The following is a 20244-nucleotide window of genomic DNA, read 5'->3' as shown; positions in this document are numbered from 1 at the left end:
AGAAACTTGCCCTAAGTGCTGGCCAGCATTTGTTTAGTGTTTAACAGTGAGCAGAGTGACTTGACTCTTCCAGGTTTTCACACTTCTCTCACTTATTTGCACATCCACAAACCACTTCCAGTATGGCTTTGCACACGCACTTTAACACTATATGTATCCTTCAACAACAGGCATTTGTACTCAATTTTTATTGTTTTCTTCCAGATGTTAATCCATGTGGCTCACTTTAATGGCCGGGTGGTATTCCATTACAGGAGTACCCAACAGTTATCGGATCTCTGTGGAGGGCAGGGCCATTGATGGTTTTCTTGTTAGGCCATTGGAACTAGTGCTACAGTGAACGGCCTCGTTCTTGTTTCATTGTGTACAAGGGCAGCTGTGTCTAGAGTCTATGCCAAGTAGAATTTATTCCATATTTATTATCCCCTTCGGTCCTCACAACCTGAGTTATACATACATGACCACTATCCTCATTTTACAGATGAGAAATCTGAGGCTCTAGTACTTTCCCAAGGCCCCTTTGCTGGTGCCAGCAGAACTGGTTTGTAGTAACTCCGATCCTGAGGCCTTTGCCCCTCCGAGCCACCTTGCTGCCCATCTCCCAGTTCCCTGAGCCCAGCGGGGGACTGTGGTGGATCTTCTGGGCATGGCACCGCTTCCTGGGCCAGGTCCTCCCAGTCCCACTTTCCCTGTTTGGAAAAAAACGTGATTTGGTCGAGGTTTGTCTGCTGGCTTCTCCCAAACCTTGTCAGACCTCCTTTCCTCCCCTCCCGCCTCCTCCCCGCCTCTCCCTCTTTTTTAATGCACATCCTACTGTGTCACCATGTAAAATGTGTTTGAGTTGGGGCCAAAGTTTCAAAGCTTCCACTCTCCCACCCTTTTTTTCACTGAGATCACTGGGGCCCCTTTCCACCCTCCTTTTTTTTCTCTCTTTAAAAAAAAATTTTTTAAAAAATAATTCTTTATTGTTGAAAGTATTACATATGTCCCCCCTCTTCCCCCATTGAGCCCCTCCAGCCCACCCTGCCCCCTGCCCCAGGCCCTCACTGCCCCATTGTCTGTGTCCATGGGCCATGCACATACGCATACAAGGTCCTTGGTTGATTACCCCTCGCACACCTTCCCTCTGAGATTCCACACTCCGTTCCATGCTTCCATGTCTCTGGATCCACTCCGTTCATCAGTTTATTTTGTTACTTAGATTCCACATATGAGTGAGATCATGTGACACTTGTCTTTCTCTGACTGACTTATTTCACTTAGCATGATACTCTCCTGGTCCCTCCATACTGTCTCAAAGGGTAAGAGATTCTTCTTTAAAAAAAATTTTTTTTATTGTTGAAAGTATTACAGATGTCTCCCTCCCCCCCACCATTGACCCTCTTCCCTGCCTCTCCTCCCAGACCTTCACCACACGATTGTCTGTGTCCATGGGTTATGCATATATGGTTAATCTCTCCCCACCCCCTACCCCCCACCCCACCTTCCCTCTGAGATTTATCAGTCTGTTCCATGCTTCTATGTCTCTGGATCTATTTTGTTCATCTGTTTACTTTGTTCATTAGATTCCACATATAAGTGAGCTCATATGATACTTGTCTTTCTCTGACTGGCTTATTTCACTTAGCATAATACTCTTCAGGTCCCTCCATGCTATCTCAAAGGATAAGAGATCCTTCTTTTTTACGGCTGCATAGTATTCCATTGTGTAAAAGTATCACAGCTTTTTTATCCACTCATCTACTGATGGGCACTTGGGCTTTTTCCAGATCTTAGCTATTGTAAATTGTGCTGCTATGAACATAAGGGCACATATATTCTTTCTGATTGGTATTTTGGGTTTCTTAGGATATATTCCTAGAAGTGGGATCACTGGGTCAAATGGCAGTTCATATTTAATTTTTGAAGAAACTTCATACAGTCTGCATTCCCACCAGCAGTGTACTAGGGTTCCCTTTTCTCCATATCTTCACCAGTACTTGTAATTTGTTGATTTGTTGATGGCAGCCATTTTGACAGGTGTGAAGTGATACCTCATTGTCATTTTAATTTTCATCTCTCTGATGATCAGTGACTTTGAGCATTTTTTCATATATCTCTTGGCCATCTGTATGTCCACTTTGGAGAAATGTCTATTTAGGTCCTTTGGCCATTTTTTAATTGGATTGTTTGTCCTCCTTTGTTAATTTGTATAAATTTCTTATATACTTTGGCTATTAACCCTTTATCAGATGTATCATTAGCAAATATGTTCTCCCATACAGCAGGCTCCCTTTTCATTTTGTTGATGGTTTCTTTTGCTGTGCAGAAGCTTTTCATTTTGATGTAGTCCCATTTTATTTTCTCCTGTGTTTCCCTTGCCCTAGGAGACATATCAGCAAACATATTGGTATGAGAGATGTCTGAGATTTTGTAGCCTATGGTTTCTTATAGGATTTTAAGGGTTTCACTACTTACATTTAAGTATCTTATCCATTTTTAGTTTATTCTTGATTGCATTAAATCTATAGACTGCTTTGGGTAGTATTCTATTTATTTTTCTTTTAAATTATTTTTTTAAATATAGATTTTTATTGAGAGAGAGAGGAAATGAGAGAGAGAGGGAGAGATAGAAACATCTCTGGGGATCAAACCCACAACCCAGGCATGTGCGCTGACTGGGAATTGAACCGTGACCTCTGGTTTATAGGTTGATGCTCAACCACTGAGCCATGCCAGCCGGGCAGGCCATTTTACTGATGTTAATTCTACCAACCCATGAACATGGAATATTCTTTTGCTTGTTTGTATCTTTTTCTATCTTTTTTCATCATCCTGTAGTTTTCTGAGTACAGGTCTTTTACCTCCTTGGTTAAGTTGATTCCTAAGAATCTTTTTTTTTTTTTTTTAGTTTCCCTTTCTGAGAGATTATTATTGGTGTATAAAAATGCCATTGAATTATGGGTGTTAATTTTGTATCATGCTGTTGAGCATCCTTATAGTCATTATTCTGAACTCTCTGATGAATTACTTATTTCCACTTCATTTAGCTCTTTTCTGGATAATTCTCTTGTTCTTTCATTTGGGGCATTTTTTTGTCTCCCCATTTTGGCTGCCTGTTTGGGTTTGTTTCTATGTATTAGGCACATCTGCTATGATTCCCAGTCTCTTCGGAAGGTCTCTGTTCAGTACAATTTCAGATGCTGTTTGTGACTAGCCCTGAGAACCCTGTTTGTAGGTATAAGCAACCCACCACTGTGACTCCCTCTGCCAGGGCTGGATGAGTTTGGAAAAGACCAAGATGTGCACCAAGCTTGGCTTTCACTAGCCCTGGATCCAGAAGTAGATCAGGCAAAAACTCAAAGCACCCAGAGATCCACCTCTGCTGGCAGGCTGATTGTTATTCTGTCTCTTAATTAGCCTCAGGCTGTGGACCACAGCAAAATGTAAACTCAGCAGGTTTTCCCAACAGGGTGGAGCAATTGCTTCCTCCCCCAGGCAAAAGCTGCCTGGATGGTTAAGGTCTGCCTGAGAAAGGTGTCCTCTGCAGTATGAGGGAATGACTCAGCACAGGAATCCAGGTGGCTGCCCTCTGAGCCCTGAACCCTGGATTCTCCTCACACAGCTCTAGTTCACTCTGCCCTCCCTCTGCTGAAGCCTACGGTGAGTGGCTACACAGGAAATTTCGTGCGTTGGCCTTTTAAGAGGGCGCCTGCATTTCCAGCTGCCTCTCCCTGGCAGACAGCAACCCTGCTGCTTTTCGCAGCCAGATGTTACATGGGCACCTTTCTTGGTTTTGATCCTCTGGGCTGGGGAGCCCAGCTTGGGGGTTAGCCTCAGGAGTTCTCAGTGGGAACCCCTCACAGGTGAGATATCCCTCTGGAACTTCAGCTTCTGTCTATGGGAGCCCAGCCAGCCCTTTTGTGCCTCCACACTTCCTGCCAGTCTCTATGCGGTCTCCACTTTCCATCCTTGGTTATCAGGGTTCTCTCAAGCTAGTCTTCAGTTGATTATTCAGGATGGTTTTTCTATAGTTTAGTTGTATACCCAGCTTGGCCCTGGGAAAGTGTCAGTGCAGCTTCTACTTAATCCGCCACCATCTTGGAATCCTCTCCTTCTCTTTCTTGACCTCTCCCTGGCTTGCTCATCCTGGGGTCAGGTTGGAAGCACCGGTCATCTAATTCTTATCAACCACTGACTTAAACCCGATTGAAAATGTCACTTGGTCAATGAAGTTTTGACTGTATAAGCCTTCAAAGCAAGGCAGAATCTCACACTGAGGCCTGGTACATGGTGGAGGTAGGGGAAGTACTTGCAGGCATGGTCCTGACTGAGGCTCTGCTATGTCAGAGGCTGGCACTCTGCCCAGCCGCAGGGATACTGAGCAATGGGGTGGAGCTCCAAAGGGTTTCCACAGGTGTGGTTTCCCCCTTGGATGACCTCTGGGGGCAGGCTTTCTCCCTCCCTATTGCATCGGTCCCTCTGCTCTGCTGTTTCCGTGCAGGTTGGACACTGACGTTGGCAACTTCCTGAAGGTGTGGAAGGCTCTTCCTCCCAGCTCAGCCAGGATCTCTGAGCAGAGTGATACCGCCAATTCAGGGCCCCTGGAGAGTCCTCAGAAAGTGGAAGAAGTTAGGGAGGAGAAGGAAGAGAGGCAGGACGAAGAGCCAGAGCTGAGGGAGAGACAGGATGAGGAGCAGAGGGAGGGGCAGGACACACAGAGGCCAGCCGAGGAAGAAGACCAGGACTCCTCGCTGGCATCGCTGGCATCGGTGTTCAAGTCGGAGTGCCCCACCCTTTCAGAGGAAATCCTCCGGTGCCTCAGCCTCCACGATCCCCTCGATGAAGCCCTTGACATCGATCTCCTTCCAGTGGTGGCTTCTCCGTCCCTAGGTATCCCCTGGGATGGGAAGGCTCCCTGCCAGCAGGTTCTTGCCCACCTGGCCCAGATGACCATCCCCAGGAACTTCACCGCACTCTCCTTCTTCATGGGATTTATGGACTCCCACCGGGAAGTCATCCCTGACTATGAAGCCCTTGTGGGCCCACTGCACAGCCTCCTCAAACAGAAGCCAGACTGGCAATGGGACCAGGAGCATGAAAAGGCCTTCCTGGCCCTGAAGCGAGCCCTGGTGTCTGCCCTCTGCCTGAAGGCCCCTGACTCTCAGCTGCCCTTCTACCTGGAGGTGATGGTGAGCCAAGTGGCCCTGACGGCCACTGTCTATCAGGAGAACTCAGGGAGAAAGCACCTCATTGCCTATACCTCGAAACCCCTCCTCCCCGACGAGGAGAGCGAGGGCCCCCAGTCGGGGGGAGACAGCCCCTACGCTGTGGCCTGGGCCCTCAAACACTTTTCCCGCTGCATTGGAGACATCCCAGTGGTCCTGGACCTTTCCTACGCTGCTCGGACCACTGTGGACCCTGAGGCATGGGAGGACCGCAGGCTTTCCAAAGCATGGTTGATCCGATGGGCCCTCTTGGTACAGGACAAAGGCAAGAGGGCGCTGGAATTGACCCTTCTCCAGGGCCTGCTGGGGAAAAACCGACTGCTGACACCTTCATCCTCCTTGCCTCGTTTCTTCCAGATCCTGCCTCCTTTCTCTGACCTGTCCACTTTTGTCTGCATCCACATGTCGGGCTATTGCTTTTACCGTGAGGATGAGTGGTGTGCTGGCTTTGGTCTCTATGTCCTGTCTCCCACCAGCCCACCTGTCTCCCTTTCCTTCTCTTGTTCGCCTTACACGCCCACCTATGCCCACCTGGCTGCCGTGGCCTGTGGCCTGGAGCGCTTCAGCCAGTCCCACTACCCCGTGGTTTTCCTCACTCACTGCCACTGGGTCTTCAGTGTCCTCTGGGAGCTCCTGCCCCTGTGGAGGGCCCGGGGCTTCCTGTCCTCTGATGGGTCCCCACTACCTCACCCGAGCCTGCTCTCCTACATCATATCCCTCACCTCTGGCCTCCCATCCCTTCCATTTATCTACCGAACCTCCTACCGTGGCTCCCTGTTTGCTGTGACAGTGGACAACCTGGCCAAGGAGGGTGCGCAGGGGGGCGGGGAGTTTTGGAATTTGCCAACGGATGTGCCAGTCCCCATAGTGTCCCCCCATACCATGGGCAAGAGGCCCAACTTGCTGGCATTACAGCTGAGTGACAGCACTCTGGCAGATGTCATTGCCAAACTGCGGGCTGGGCAGAAACTGTCCAACTCCTCACCCTTCAGTTCTGCCTCTAACTCGCTCAGCCTGGATCAGGAGAGCGGCCTGCTTCTGTTCAAGGGAGATAAGAAGCCCAAAGTCTGGGTAGTCCCGAGGCAGCTCCGGAGGGATCTGATTTTCTCTGTGCATGACCTCCCGGTGGGGGCTCACCAGAGGCCTGAGGAGACCTACAAGAAGTTGCGGTTGCTGGGGTGGTGGCCCGGGATGCAGGAGCATGTGAGGAATTATTGCAGGAGCTGCTTGTTCTGCATCCCCCGAAATCTCCTAGGCAATGAGCTGAAGGTTATCGAGTCCCTGTGGCCCCTCAGGTCGACTGCCCCCTGGTCGAACCTGCAGATCGAGGTGGTGGGCCCAGTCACTGTAAGTGAGGAGGGCCACAAGCATGTTCTGATTGTGGCTGACCCCCACACCAGGTGGGTGGAAGCATTCCCGCTGAAACCCTACACGCACATGGCTGTGGCCCAAGTGCTGCTTCAGCATGTATTTGCAAGGTGGGGTGTTCCCGTGAGGCTGGAGGCCACCCAAGGCCCCCAGTTTGCCCGGCATGTTCTGGTGAGCTGTGGGCTGGCCCTGGGAGCCCAGGCTACCTCCCTGAGTAGGGACCTCCAGTTTCCCTGTCTGACGAGCTCAGGGGCCTACTGGGAATTCAAAAGGGCCCTCAAGGAGTTTATCTTCTTGCACGGCAAGAAGTGGGCGGCTTCCCTGCCCTTGCTGCACCTGGCCTTCAGGGCCTCCTCCCCCCAGGCCACACCATTCCAGATCCTGACCGGGGGCCAGGAGAGGCTGATGGGACCCCTGTGGTGGGAGATGAGCAGTGCCAATATAGAAGGGCTCAAGATGGATGTCTTCCTGCTACAGCTGACGGGGGAGCTGCTGGAGCTCCACTGGAGGATGGCCGACAAGGTCAGTGAAAAGGTGGAGAATAGGCGTTTCAAGCGGGAGAGCCAGGAGAAGGAGTGGAACGTGGGCGACCAGGTCCTCTTGCTGTCCCTCCCCAGGAATGGCAGCAGTGCCAAATGGGTGGGTCCCTTCTATATCGGGGACCGGCTGAGCCTGTCTCTCTATAGGGTCTGGGGCTTCCCAACCCCAGAGAAGCTCGGGTGCATCTATCCGAGCAGTCTGATGAAGTCCTTTGCCAAGAGCGGCACCCCCCTGTCCTTCAAGCTCTTGGAGCAGTGAGCTGAAGCAGTGGGGGAGGCCCCACTCCCAGGGTCCTGGGCTGTTGCTGCTAGGCCTCTCCCTACCCTCATCAGTGCTCTCAAAGCCCCCCTGGGGCCCCCTTTGTGCCTTTTGTGGAGAAGTTACTCATAAAGCTTTGCTGAATTGCCTTGAACTGGGGACCAGCGTCCCTATGGAAATGTCCCCAGTGTGGGGTATTGCGAGAATCTGCTGTCAGATATGGGCCTCTGGCAGTTTCCCCTTACTAAGGTAGGCCAGGCTCAATGTCTTTCCCCAAGTATCCCCTTCACCCTGTCACACATGTGCAGGTGTACACACACACACACACACACACACACACGCGCGCGCGCGCGCACACACACAGAATTTGACTCCTGGCTACCTAACCGTAAATCAGTGTGGTTCAGGACCTCAGAACCAGAACCACATTGCACTCTCAAACAGAAACCTCGAATGTAGACTCCTCTCCCCCGACCTTCATTTGGGGACCCTTTGCCCTTATAGTTGTCACAGTTGACACAAATCCACACGGGCTGTGGAGAGGCAGCCTGTTCCCATTCTCATGGCCAGCTTCTCGGCCAGGCTAGGCCTGCCCCCTGTCCAGGAAGGGCTGGCAGTCCTGGGCCCCGAGGCTCGGAGCTGGGGTGGGAGGGCGGGCTTGTCAGCACAGAAAGGCAAGGGGGAGACTGAGTCAGCCTACCTCATTTGACTCCAGCTCATGGAGATAACGCTGACCCCTGCTGTGATGGTATTAACCCCACGGGAATCAAGGATCTTGATGCCAAGTGTGGCATCTCTACCTGAAGAGCTGCTTCAACTAGACCAAGGGGCCCAGGCCTCTCTTACAAGGGGGGAGGGTGTCTGAAATGAGCAGTGTGGCAGACGGTGAGGTGCTGATGTGGCTCTACCTCCCAACCCCACCCCAAAGCCCACAGCCCTCTCCTCCTCCTGCCCCCACTGTGCCCTGCATCCCCAGCCCCCACATAGTGTGTGACTGCTGTGGTTGGATCGCCCCCATCCCCTGGACCTGCTTTCTGTGTAGAGCAAAACCTGGGCTCTGTCTGAGCACTCTGCAATGATTGCTCTTATAGCGAGAGTGAGTTCTCATAGGTGTGTGTGCTCACACTCACCCTCTGACTTGCTGCCACCACTGACAAAATGAACTCCAGGGAAGGCCAGCACCATAGCCCTCTGCCTGGGCCTCTGAGGAGTTTTATTTCTCCAAAGCTGAGCCAGTCTCCTGGCCTAGCTCAGGTTGCCAACACACTTGGCATTGCAAGAGCCGGAGTAGAACCTGCCATAGAGAAGAATTTGCTTGTTTTACAGCCAAAGAAATGCCCAGAGAGGGAAAGTGACTTGCCCCAAGTCACACAATAGTTTGTGGCTAAGCCGGGACCAGGATTAAGCTTCCTGACTCTCAGTTCACCATAGACAGGGGGGGTTCTGGTGTCAGGTTCAAGTCAGAGAATCCCTCAAAATCCTATACGTATATCCCCTCCAACTCCCCATTTCCCATATCTTGTTGACAAACTACTAGTTGTTGCCCCTTAAACCATTTCCAGATGTTAATTCTGTTCAGGAAAGAATGCTTGGATGACATGATAAAGTGAAAGGTGAGCTGTGGGAGTTTTAGCAGATACCCTCTTTCCTTTTCCTCCCCTCCCACTTCTCTTCCCTCTCCCTCTAATGGTATGGCCAACCTCATTTTCCTTCTCCAGGGCTATACCCATTCCTCCTGTTAACCACATTTATGATCCTATATCCTTTTATTTTTCATTTGATTTATCAATAAACAGATCAATATGGAGCCAGTGTCCAGTTCTTTTTTTAAAAAAATATTTTTACTAATTTCAGAGATGAAGGGGAGGGAGAGAGAGATAGAAACATCAATGATGAAAATCAATGACCGGCAGCCTCCTGCACGCCCCCTACTGGGGATCGAGCCCACAACCCAGGCATGTGCCCTTGACTGGAATCAAACTCAGGGCCCTTCAGTCTGCAGGCCAATGCTCTATCCACTGAGCCAAACCGGCTAGGGCCCAGTTCTTTTTTAGCTTCATTTCAATTATGGGAGTGAGTAGGTTGGGGGGCAGCCGTGAGGCATGGTTGCTGCATGTTACCAGGCCAACTTGCAGATTTGAAGACCTGAAGAACACCTTTTCAAGTTCATCTGACGCAAGCTCTTACAGACCAGGCCAGACCAGCACTCAGGTAAGTGATCTGAAGGCCCATGGCTGGTTCATGGCAGGGCCAGGAGGAAACCAAGGCTGTGGTTTGCCAGCTAGTGCTCTTTCCAGTTTTTGTCTTGAAAATGGACAGGATGAGATTTCTTCACTGTTGAACAATTTACACCGAGATTAAAGATTCTTCCTATTTTTTAAAAAAATATATTTTATTGATTTTTTACAGAGAGGAAGGGAGAGAGATAGAGAGTTAGAAACATCAATGAGAGAGAAACATTGATCAGCTACTTCCTGCACACCCCCCACTGGGGATGCGCCCGCAACCAAGGCACATGCCCCTGACCGGAATCGAACCCGGGACCCTTCAGTCCGCTCTACCAACTGAGCCAAACCTACTAGCGCTCTGCACATCTCTTAAATGTTGATTTTCCTCAAGGTTCTGCCCTAGGATTCCTTCTGTCTCAAAAGCAGGATTTTTCCCCATGTACTGACAACTTCTGCATTTTTTTCCCTCTATCCAGAATCATCCTCCTAAATCTCAGACTTATACATTGTATGTCCCACCTTAAAGTCAACCTGCTAAAATTATAGTTTCTCCTCCCTAAATCCGTTCTCCCTCCTTGTTCCCTGTGTCTACAAATGGAACCTCCCTGTTACCTCAACCAAACACCAGCTCTTATCTTCAATTCTTGCCTCTCCCATAACCTCGTATCCAATGACTCACATCCATGGGTTCCACCATTGTTTTCCATCCACCCTGGCTCAAACCACCAATCTCTCAGAGTTCTACAAAAGCTTCCTAACTGGCCCCTTGACCTCCAGTTTTGCCTCCCCTAGTCCATTCTCTGCACTGGGGTTGCCATAATGATCTATCTAAATGAACTTCACTGGCTAAAGCTCTTAAGGGGAACCCCAGGAGGGGACTGGGTTTCAGAATGAAGTCCATATTTCTTAACATTGATATTTTAAGGTCCTTTGTAATCCAGTTGCTGCAATATCCCTGCTTCATTTTTCACATCTACAAGAATGTGAAAACCTATGAAATAACACCATTTATTAGCTGAGGGAAAATGGCACCTCTTGGAAAAAGAGAGTATGGCATTCAAGTCAAAACTTACCAGGGCCAGCCCTGGCCGAGTAGCTCAGTTGGTTAGAGCATCGTCCCAATGCACCAAGGCTGTGGGTTTGATCCCTTGTCAGAGCACATACAAGAGAGTCAACCAGTGAATGCATAGGTTAAGTGGAGCAACAAATTGATCTCTCTCTCTCTCTCTCTCTCTCTCTCTCTCTCTCTCTCCAAAATCAGCAAATAAAGGGAAAAACATTACCAGGGACAAAAGAATCATTTGTAGACACAACTGAGGTAAATCAGGACCTATTTTAGTTTATGTATAACATTAATCTGGGCCAAACTGAAATGGAGAAATCTTCGCTGACACTATATAACATTAATGAATAACGGAAAGACCATAGATTGGGGGTGGGGGGTGGGGGGAGAAGCTCGAGGAACAAAGTTAATATACTTGCATGAGAGTCAGTGAACATAGTGGTTAAGATGGTGAACACAGGAGCCTCTTACTTAGTAGCTGCACAGGACCTTGAGCAAGTCAATTCTCTTCTCTGTGCCTCATTCTCTCCATCTATAAAATGGAGAGAATAATTGTACTAGTATGTACCTCACAGGATTGGAAAGCACTTAGAACAGTGCCTGGCTCAGAGAATGTACTCAATATATGTAAGTTACTGTTACCATATGAATTAATAGACAAGTTAAAACTTGTACATGTCCCAAGGATTCTTGGACAATCTTTTAAAAAACAGGTAGGATTTTCATTTTGTTTTATTATGGCCATTTACCAGTTACAAAGTTTCTTTCTTTTAGGTATGTTCACCTTTACCCATGAACACAGACTTCGTAAATATTTGCTAAGGAAATACGGTATAGCAAGACTGAGGGGACGTCCTAATCTCACCAGATAGTTTATGTATGTTTTAGCGTGGAAATGGGACACAGTGTGGACATTCTTTATAGTTTGCTTATGTCATTGGACTGTCTGCATACAGGTGACTTTGTAATTTCTCTATTAGAGACTTAGGGAGCCCACCTACCAGTGCCACCAGAGAGAAGGGGAAAAGGTGATGGGTAAACAAGAAAAGCAGTGATTAGTGTCCAGTGCCCAGTGTGCTCAGCTGTGAACAAATTTTTAAAATTTACTCCTTTAAAAATAGGAAGATTCGCCGAAACCGGTTTGGCTCAGTGGATAGAGCGTCGGCCTGCGGACTGAAGGGTCCCAGGTTCAATTCCGGCCCAGGGCACATGCCCGGGTTGTGGGCTTGATCCCCAGTAGGGGGCATGCAGGGGGCAGCCAATCAATGATTCTCTCTCATCATTGATGTTTCTCTCTCTCTCCCTCTCTCTTTCTCTCTGAAATCAATAAAGAAATATATATATATATTTTTTTTAAAAAGAGATGTGCAGAGGTAGAGGAGCCTGAAACAAACAAACAAACAAACAAACAAACAAACAAAAAACTGGGCATGTGGGTTTTTGGCAAAGAGGTGGAGGGAAAGCCTGGAGAGTACAGTCAGGGATCAGGTCAGAGAGTGCTTCTAGGAGGGTGTGGTCAACAGGGTCAAATGTTAGGGAGAGCCCCAGTAACAGAAGGACTAGGAAGTGTCCACAGGGAAGTAGTGAGTGAGTAGCTCAGCGCAATTTAGGTGGAGCTATGGAGGCCATAGCTGATATAGAGGCAAGCAACTGGTGAGCATAGATATTTGGCTCTAAAGAGGAGGAGAATTATGCCAATCAATTCTGGGGGCATATAGAGCCGAGAATAACTAAACATCTACAGCCATTTCCACACCCATTGTTTTCTCTTTTAGGCTGAAGAGACTTGAGTCTATTTAACTGAAGGGGAGAAATAAGTAGAGAGGGAGAAGTTGAACATATAGGAGAGGTGAGAGGAAAGGAAGAGAGTATGTTTGGAAGAAATGGCATCCATGGCTGGAGGATGAAGATAGCTGTATTGATAAGAGAATCGACACATATTCTACTGAACCAGCTAGGAGAAAGCCAAGATGAGGAGGCCGGTGAGTTTCTCAATGTCGTGGTGGAGGGGTTCCTGCCTGGAGTTTCTGCTTTTTTTCACTGTAAAAGGTGAGGCCATCTGCTGCTGACAGTGGGGGCAAAGTTGGGTGGTGGGTAAGGGATTTAAGGAGAAAACAGAAGGCTTTAACTGGATTCTGGGGAGGGGGAGGGAAGAGACTGGCAAAGGGAACCACAGAAGAATTGCTTGGCGGATTGAGGACGGGGTGGCTGGAGACCATGGGCTTAGATCCACAGTGAATCCTATAGGATTCACAATGAATCCTATAGGACTTTTCTCTGTGGTAAGCAGCTGCCAGGGTGTGGGTGTAGGGAAAGCAGGGCAGTTGGATCCTATTTTTAGAATATTTAAAGTCTGAGGAGCTTTTTGTACCTGGAGGGGAACACTAACCACCATCTGTGCTTTATTTATTGCTTAATCTATTTACTTCATTTAAGCAAAAATTGTCTAAACATTTAAACATGATTTATATAACCAGCAAATCAAAGTCAACACATTTTACAAATCAAATTATTTAAACATTGATTGTAAACTTAAATCCTCCTCCATATTTTGATAGAATCACCAGTATAGTATGCCAGCTTCTCTAAAAGCATCACACATTTTGGTAAAGCACACAAATCCTACACAGTTTACAAAGTTTATCATACCGACCTTTAGTCCCTTTATAGAAATTGGTTTGCAGACCCAAGAGATGGATATTATCTCAGCTGAGACCAAAGTTTGAATGTAGATATCCCAAAGAATATTATATATAAAGAAAATTGCAAAACTGTCTTTCTCCAGCATTTGAGATCTTGCTTTCCAGCATGTCGTCAATTTGACTCACATAAACTCTTATGAAAATTTAAAAAAAATTGATGAAGTCTTGATTGGGGCCTGGGAACTGGTTTAACCTTTTAAGATGATTAAAACCTGAGCTTATCTTGTTTATCACAGGACCCTTTCAAGCCTACACCTTTTCCATGTATTTGGTGTATTGTAACTAGATGCCTTTTCTTTAAATGATGTCAACAGATGTCCATGCCCACATCTCTGGAACCTCTGAATATGTTCTATTTCATGGCAAAAGGAACTTGTAATATGTAGTTCAGGTTATGAACCTTAAAAGATTATCTGGGTGGGGCCAATCTAATTACACGAGTCCTTAAAATCAGAGAACTTTCTCCACTGAAGTCAGACATGTGGCAGAAGTGTAGGTCAGAGAGATTAAAATGTGAGAAGGACTTGGCCTGACATTGTTGGCTCAAAGGTGGAGGGGGCCAGAGCCCCAGTCCTACAACCATGTTGGGAAGGAAAAATTATCCTTTACCTTAATGTATCCTTCACCTTAATGGTGACTACACTAATAATCAAATTAACGAGACAGATTAGCAGGAGAAAACAAATGAACTTTAATTACATGCATACCTCCTGTATACATGGGAGAGACCAAGGAACACTGAGTTAATTCACCAAAACGGCGGAGGCCATCCCTTGTAATACCATCATCAGCCAAAGACAAAGATGTTGGCCATGGAGAGTCAGTTACGGGAGGTCGCCAGAAAGAGCACAGTGAACAAGAATAAGGTTGTCATGCAGATTTCAGTCCAGGGCCTTCTCCATTGAGCGTGAAGGTAGGCCTGGTACTGTGAGACAAAATTCTTAAAGACCAGGGATGTCCCTTACACTTATTTATGCATTCATTGGTTGATTCTTATATGTGCCCTGACTGGGGATAGAACCCTGTAAACTCGTTATATCAGAACAATACTCTAACCAACTGAGCTACTTGGCCAACTAGGGCTCTTGAGTCTTTTTATAATAAGCAGGTGATCTAGTAAGTAAGTAACGTGTTTCTCTAGCAAATTAATTGGAGGTCACTGGTGACAAGAGAAAAAATTCTGGGATGTTATAAGTTAAAACTCCAGCACCAGAGAGTGAAAGAGACCCAACAGTTAGCCTGTTAATTGCTGTATGACAAAAGACGGCTCACATTCTTGGGTATCTGTTGGAATTTAGGATTAATTTCCAGGTGGCTCTGTGATCATCCAAGAGAGAATTAATTTCGGGGTGCCATTGAAGCCCGCTTCTTATTGCACATGAACTTTGTGGACTCTGTTACGCCCATCCCAGAACTAGCCCCACCCCACCTTCCTCCATTCCCTTTATCTATAGCTAAAGTAAATTCTTTCAGAATGGCTTACAGCTTTCGCCTCCATTTTTGATGTATAAAAACACTGGCAAAACTCCTGGACATCAGATATGTTATCTTTTCTACCTACCCATGCAGTGTTTTATTTTTTATAATGTTTTTTTCTTTATTGATTAAGGTATTACATATGTGTCCTTATTGCCCCATTGCCCCCACCCCCACCTCCACTCATGCCCTCACCCCCCTGTTGTCTGTGTTCATTGGTTAGGCTTATATGCATGCATACAAGTCCTGACCCCATGCAGTGGTTTAGACTCCATGCCCCACAACCAGTCTTCTTTTTTTTTTTTTGCTAGAAATGGCCTAATAAACCCCTTCTTTTAAAAAACTCAGCTGTGAAAGTTAGAAGTTTTTTTTAAAGATTTTTTATTGATTTTTAGAGAGAGAGGAAGGGAGAGGGAGAGAAACATTGATGTGAGAAGGAAACATTGATGGGTTGACTGCTTCCTACACGTCCCCTACCGGGGATCGAACCTAAAACCTGAGCCCAAAACTGGGGTATGTGCCCTGTCTGGGAATCGAACCAGCCACCTTTCACGGGGATGATGCCTAACCAACTGAGCCGCACCGGCCAGGGTGGAAGTTAAAAGTTTTTTGTTTAACCCTGGAACCTAGTCAGTCAATCAGAGGCACAGGTAACAACCTGGAAGTTGTCAAGGAAGGAGCAATTGGAATTTCCAATCTATAGCAGTTGGTTAGAAGTACAGTTAACAGTCTGTCTGGGCTTTCAGCCGGGGTCTGAAGTAAAGAGTGGTGGTGGTGTAGGACTGAATCCTTAACCTGTGGAATCTGATGCAAAATCTAGGTAGGTAGGTTCAGAATCATGTTGCATTGAACCCAATTCTTGGATATCCTGCTGGTGTCTGAGAATTGCTTGGTGTTTTGTGGGAAACACCCCCCCCCACACACACACACACATTGGAATTGGATCCAGGAACCCAAAAGAACTGTCATTCATCCCTGGACTCTATCTGCAGATTCTTCTATGTGAGACAGAAATAATCTACTTTGCTTAAGCCATTTTTATTTTGGGCTTCAATGTTGCTGTAATATCATTATAATTAGTATGGTAATGCAGAGGCTCCCTTTCCTGAGAGATAAAGGATCAAGTTTGAGCAGTGAGCAGTTATCTTTTGGACACTTGACTAATTCATTATCTTGTAACACACCATTGGACTTTCTTTCTTTCTAGTTGTAATATATGACCAGATGGTGCCAATCAGTCTCTTTCATTCTTGGTACAGTTCCAATCTTTTTCTGGAATTACTCACAGCTCTCTATACACACCCCTCCCTTATACAGATAAAGAAAAGTAAATGTACCTTATGAATAGTTAAAATACATAATACATTTATACTCTTCTACTTATCAAAACAAACTAAAAATATCCTATTATATTCATTCTTCACTTCATAGTGACTTTTTCCTTTAGGAATATCACTATGGAAAGTCATAAATTTAAAAAATTCACCTTGTTCTAATTAACTATGTTATTTTTCTTTTGATTATCAAATTGTCACAGAATGCCAGGTGTTTTTAAAAACTGGTTCCTTTACCTTCTCAGCTTTATTCTATACATCCTTGCTTATTGTCTTCAACAACATGTTCCAGGCCTATAGTTATCTGAGATAAGGAGCTATTCTCCAAGTAACCCTGGGTCCTTTTAAAGGTGAGTAATATTTGAAGCAAAGATCCAGGTGCTAAGAATGCATATCAGATTTTTTCCTAATGTTGTTTCTATGCTATCTTAGTAATAAAATTGGAAAAAATTATGTCTTTTGAAAACCACACATTCACATTGGTATTTCCTATTTAACTCAAGCATTACTAAATCTTTTTTTGACTCTAACATACAGTTTTCCTTTTTAAAAAAATAATATGTTTTTTATTGATTTGAGAGAGAGAGGAAGGGAGAGGATGAAAGAGAGAGAGGGAAACATTGATGAGAGAGAAACATCAATTGGCTGTCTCTTGCAAGCCCCCCACCAGGGATCAAGCCCGCAACTCTGGCATGTGCCATGACTGGGAATAGAACAGGTAACTTTTTGGAGCATGGGCTGATGCTCAACCAACTGAGCCACGCTGGCCAGGGCATAGTTTTATACTTATTTTCTCTACAACATACCTGCTTGTATCCTGGAGTCTCTAATCCAAACTGTAATGGCATCTTTTATCTTTAGTGATCTTATACTGTCTCATCAACTATCATTCTCTATTACTTTATTGATAGAGTCATCCATGCTGGACCAATTGGACAGCCAGGTAAGAGAGTGTATAATAATGGCAGGAGAGTGGTTGAAGGGATGCATCATTGAAACCAAGGAAATAGGAAGTTTAAAAGGAGGCTAAGATAGCACAGGTCAGGGGAAAGAAGAGAGGTTGTGGGATATTCCACAACAGGTTTGGTGAAGGTATTTGATAGAGCTGGGAGGAAGGAGGTGGTGGCTAGAACATGAAGTGATTGAACTTTAGACTACAAAGGTTGAGCACTTTTAAAAGATTGCTATGGTCATTGATGTGTTCCATGCCTGGAGATCTACACTTGTCCACAGGTGACCTTCTACCCCCACCAACAGCTGCCCAAGGAAGCACTGTATACCTGCTCTCAGCCAGAGCAAACACACACACACACACACACACACACACACACCCATGACTCAGGTGGGGAGGTGAGGGCCAGAGTCCATTTGGGACCTGTACAGATGAACACCCAGGTTCACTGCCTGCTGGCTGCCCCAGTGTGCATGAAAAATGTGTACCTTGTTCAGGCTGGTCACATGTCCCATTCCTGTCCTACCAGCCATAGGCTCTGGGCTCCTCAGTGGCCCTCCCCACAATTATACTGGTGGCTGAGCCTCCTGCCCTCGTCCATATGGTGCTGGCTCAGCTCCTGGCTGTTGGCAGAAATCCGTGATGCTGGCACTCCTCACAGGAAGGAGCCTGTAGGGTATGATGAGGCCGGTCCATCTGGGCCCTTGTGGGGGCCTGTCAGGTTCACCTGTGCCACCTGTTTCCAAGTAGCACTGAGCTAGAGGCTGGGGGTGGGGTGGGGGAAGGAGCAGCAAAGTCTGCAAAGTATCGCAGGACTTTTTACCTGCCAAATCCTGCACTGATCCTAAGGTCGCAGACAGAGAGATGCAGGGAGAGGTTGTGAGGGCATGTGAGAAGGGGGAGGGAGGTTAGAGGGGCCCGTCCCTAGATATAGCTCTACTCATCACCTTGGGTGTTTGGCACAAGGTCCCATGCAAGAAGGTGGAATTCAGGCAGCCAGAGGGAGCCTTTCTCCTGCCCCAAAGATGTTGCTTCTGGGGCAGGGGAGGGCAGAGGACAGAGGTCAGGGGCTGGATTCCCATTCTGGAGAGGCTTGAGCCCTCAGAGTGGGAAGATGAGGAAGCCAGAGAAGCTTGAATATTTCCAGCCACCCAGCAGGTTCCCCCGACGAAGGCGCAGAGACACCCGGTCCCCGGGGTCCAGGGGCAGTAGCACAGAGCTGGTGGCTGCCTCCCGGGTCACATCAGGGTCATTGGCAAAGGCTGAGATGACAGGCCATGTGTTCAGCATCAGGCTCACCTGGGAAGGGAGACCAGTTAGCGTCTCTACCCAGCCCTTGTCCTAGGACCCCACTTTTCTGAGGGCTACTCCTCTTCTCCCAGCCCTAGAGGGACACTCTGGAACCTGGGAATCTGAGGCTCAGTGCAATCTCCTGGGAGAGCTGAGGGGTAGCCAGTGTAACACTCTGAAGATCCCCCACTCTCTGGGAGGCAGGTCCTTTCTTCCCTTGCTCCTGGCCCCCCAGGACACCGGCCAATGGGGGTCTGCCCAGGAGTCAGCTGGGCTCCACTTATTCCTCCCCCCCACCCGAGTCTGGACAATGACAGGGCCCAATGTTCAGGTCACCTGGACGGTTTGGCGGTTGTACACCTTCACCACGTGGAACCTGAAGCTGTAGACACCTCGGACAGGGGCCACGAAGGAACCTGAGGCGCGATCAAAGCCACCGCCCTCATTCACCAAGACCTGGGGGAAGCAGACCCTGCTGAGTGGGCTGGGGAACGCCTGGGGCTCAGGGAAACCACTGGGTTGAGGGACGGGGCAGTGAATAAGGAAAATAGGGGGTTGCAAGTAGCTGCCCACAGGAGGAATGCACAGATTCAAAAAAAAAATAGTGAGAAAGATCAAGGAGGTGTAGGGGTAAGAGTGAAGGGAAAGGAGATGGGCAGAGGGGCAGAGAGGCCATTGGCCATAGCAGGGCTGTCTTTTTAGCAGCAGAGTGGGCTTGTATTGATTCCAGGTCCTTGCAGGGCAGGGGGTTACCTGGTCAAAATAGATGGCCCCATTGGTGCCGTTGCCCGTCTCCCCTGCTGGCTCATGGTGGTGGCTTCGAACTGCAGCAAATGCCACTCTTCCGGGCGGCGCTTCTCCCAGAGCTGCTCCTCCAGGCCCCCCTGCAGCAGCCCTGCCGGGCTCACAGACCACCAGGCACTCGCCCTCCAGGAGAACAGGCTCTGACCCTTCCTGGGCCCATCCGGTCCCCAGGGCCAGAAGCGTCAGGGCCAAGGGCAACCAGGAGTTGGGGGCAAGACCTGGTAGCCAGAGTCGCTTTGCTCCCAGCATGGCTGAGTGGCTGTGACCCACAAGTCCTGTCTTCTTGCTACTCCTTTTAGTTTCTACTCTTCCCCCAGACTCTCAACAGCCCTCACCCTACTCCTTAGCCCTCTCTCTGCGTCTCTCTGTCACCTGGTCTCAGCATCCCCCTCTCCATACCACTCCGTGCCCCACAACTCTGTCCTGCCTCTCACTCCTGCTGTCTCTGCAGTTCCCTCCTCCTTGGCAGGGCACAAAATGACAGCAGTTGGGCTCTGGGAGGGAGAGGAGAGATGAAGCAGCCAGACAGGACGGCTACAGCCAGAACCCCAGGCAGCCTCTCCAGAGAGCACTGACGACTGGAACTGGGACGACAGAGAAGTGTGTGAGTGTGTGTGTGTGTGAGTGAGTGTGCATATGTGCAGGAGACGGCTCCTCCGGTCCTTCCTCCTCCTCATTCCTCCCCTCTTCAAAGTCCCTCACAGCACTCTCAGTGGCACCTTTTCCATTGTTAGGAAGGAAAGCCCTTGTCTTTTCCCCACAATTGTTTTGGTGGAAAAGTACTTGGGCCCACAGTGTCACTCGGCCAGTCACTTTTCCTCCTTGGCCTGCCAATAGCTTCACCTGCAGGGCCTGAATTCGTCCCTTTAAAACTCTCTTCACCTCTGACTCTCTATCAGTGGTGCCTCTTACCTGAGAAAACGGAGAACAGCAGGAACAGAGGGATCAGCAGAGACTGGGGGAGACCCAGGGAACTGCGGGCGGGTGGGCGGGGCCGAGGCCGGAGCGGGGCGGGGCCTGGC

At 48.1% G+C, this 20244-nt stretch overlaps 2 protein-coding genes across 2 annotated transcripts in view; one reads left to right on the top strand and one right to left on the bottom strand.

Annotated features, from left to right (window-relative positions):
• The window catches only part of NYNRIN (NYN domain and retroviral integrase containing), a 24657-nt gene extending 15477 nt beyond the window's left edge, over positions 1-9180 (top strand). Inside the window, 1 exon segment of the mRNA XM_023743673.1 lies at positions 4484-9180. Within this exon segment, the coding sequence (XP_023599441.1) occupies positions 4484-7373 (2890 nt within the window). The 3' untranslated portion in view covers positions 7374-9180.
• An 8561-nt stretch (positions 9181-17741) lies between these two features.
• Positions 17742-19471, bottom strand: CBLN3 (cerebellin 3 precursor). The gene is made up of 3 exons (XM_006102218.3): positions 19172-19471; positions 18755-18874; positions 17742-18427 (listed from the first exon to the last, which is right to left on the bottom strand). Exons 1-3 carry the CDS (start codon positions 19469-19471, stop codon positions 18230-18232), a joined length of 618 nt encoding a protein of 205 aa, XP_006102280.1. The 3' UTR covers positions 17742-18229.
• Between the last annotated feature and the right edge of the window lie 773 nt (positions 19472-20244).

Source organism: Myotis lucifugus, unplaced genomic scaffold (assembly GCF_000147115.1).
Source record: "Myotis lucifugus unplaced genomic scaffold, Myoluc2.0 scaffold_406, whole genome shotgun sequence".
NCBI classification, from domain to species: Eukaryota; Metazoa; Chordata; class Mammalia; order Chiroptera; family Vespertilionidae; genus Myotis; species Myotis lucifugus.
The sequence above is the reverse complement of the archived record's forward strand: the minus strand, read 5'-3'. Positions and strand labels throughout refer to the sequence as shown.

What these genes read in the sequence shown, in the direction of transcription:
- CBLN3 (XM_006102218.3), bottom strand. Translation starts at nt 19,471, where the DNA reads ATGCTGGGAGCAAAGCGACTCTGGCTACCAGGTCTTGCCCCCAACTCC. An exon ending in GGGCCATCTATTTTGACCAG is followed by an intron (nt 18,875 to 19,171) that starts GTAACCCCCTGC and finishes TGCTTCCCCCAG; the next exon opens with GTCTTGGTGAATGAGGGCGG. An exon ending in ACAACCGCCAAACCGTCCAG is followed by an intron (nt 18,428 to 18,754) that starts GTGACCTGAACA and finishes CTCCCTTCCCAG; the next exon opens with GTGAGCCTGATGCTGAACAC.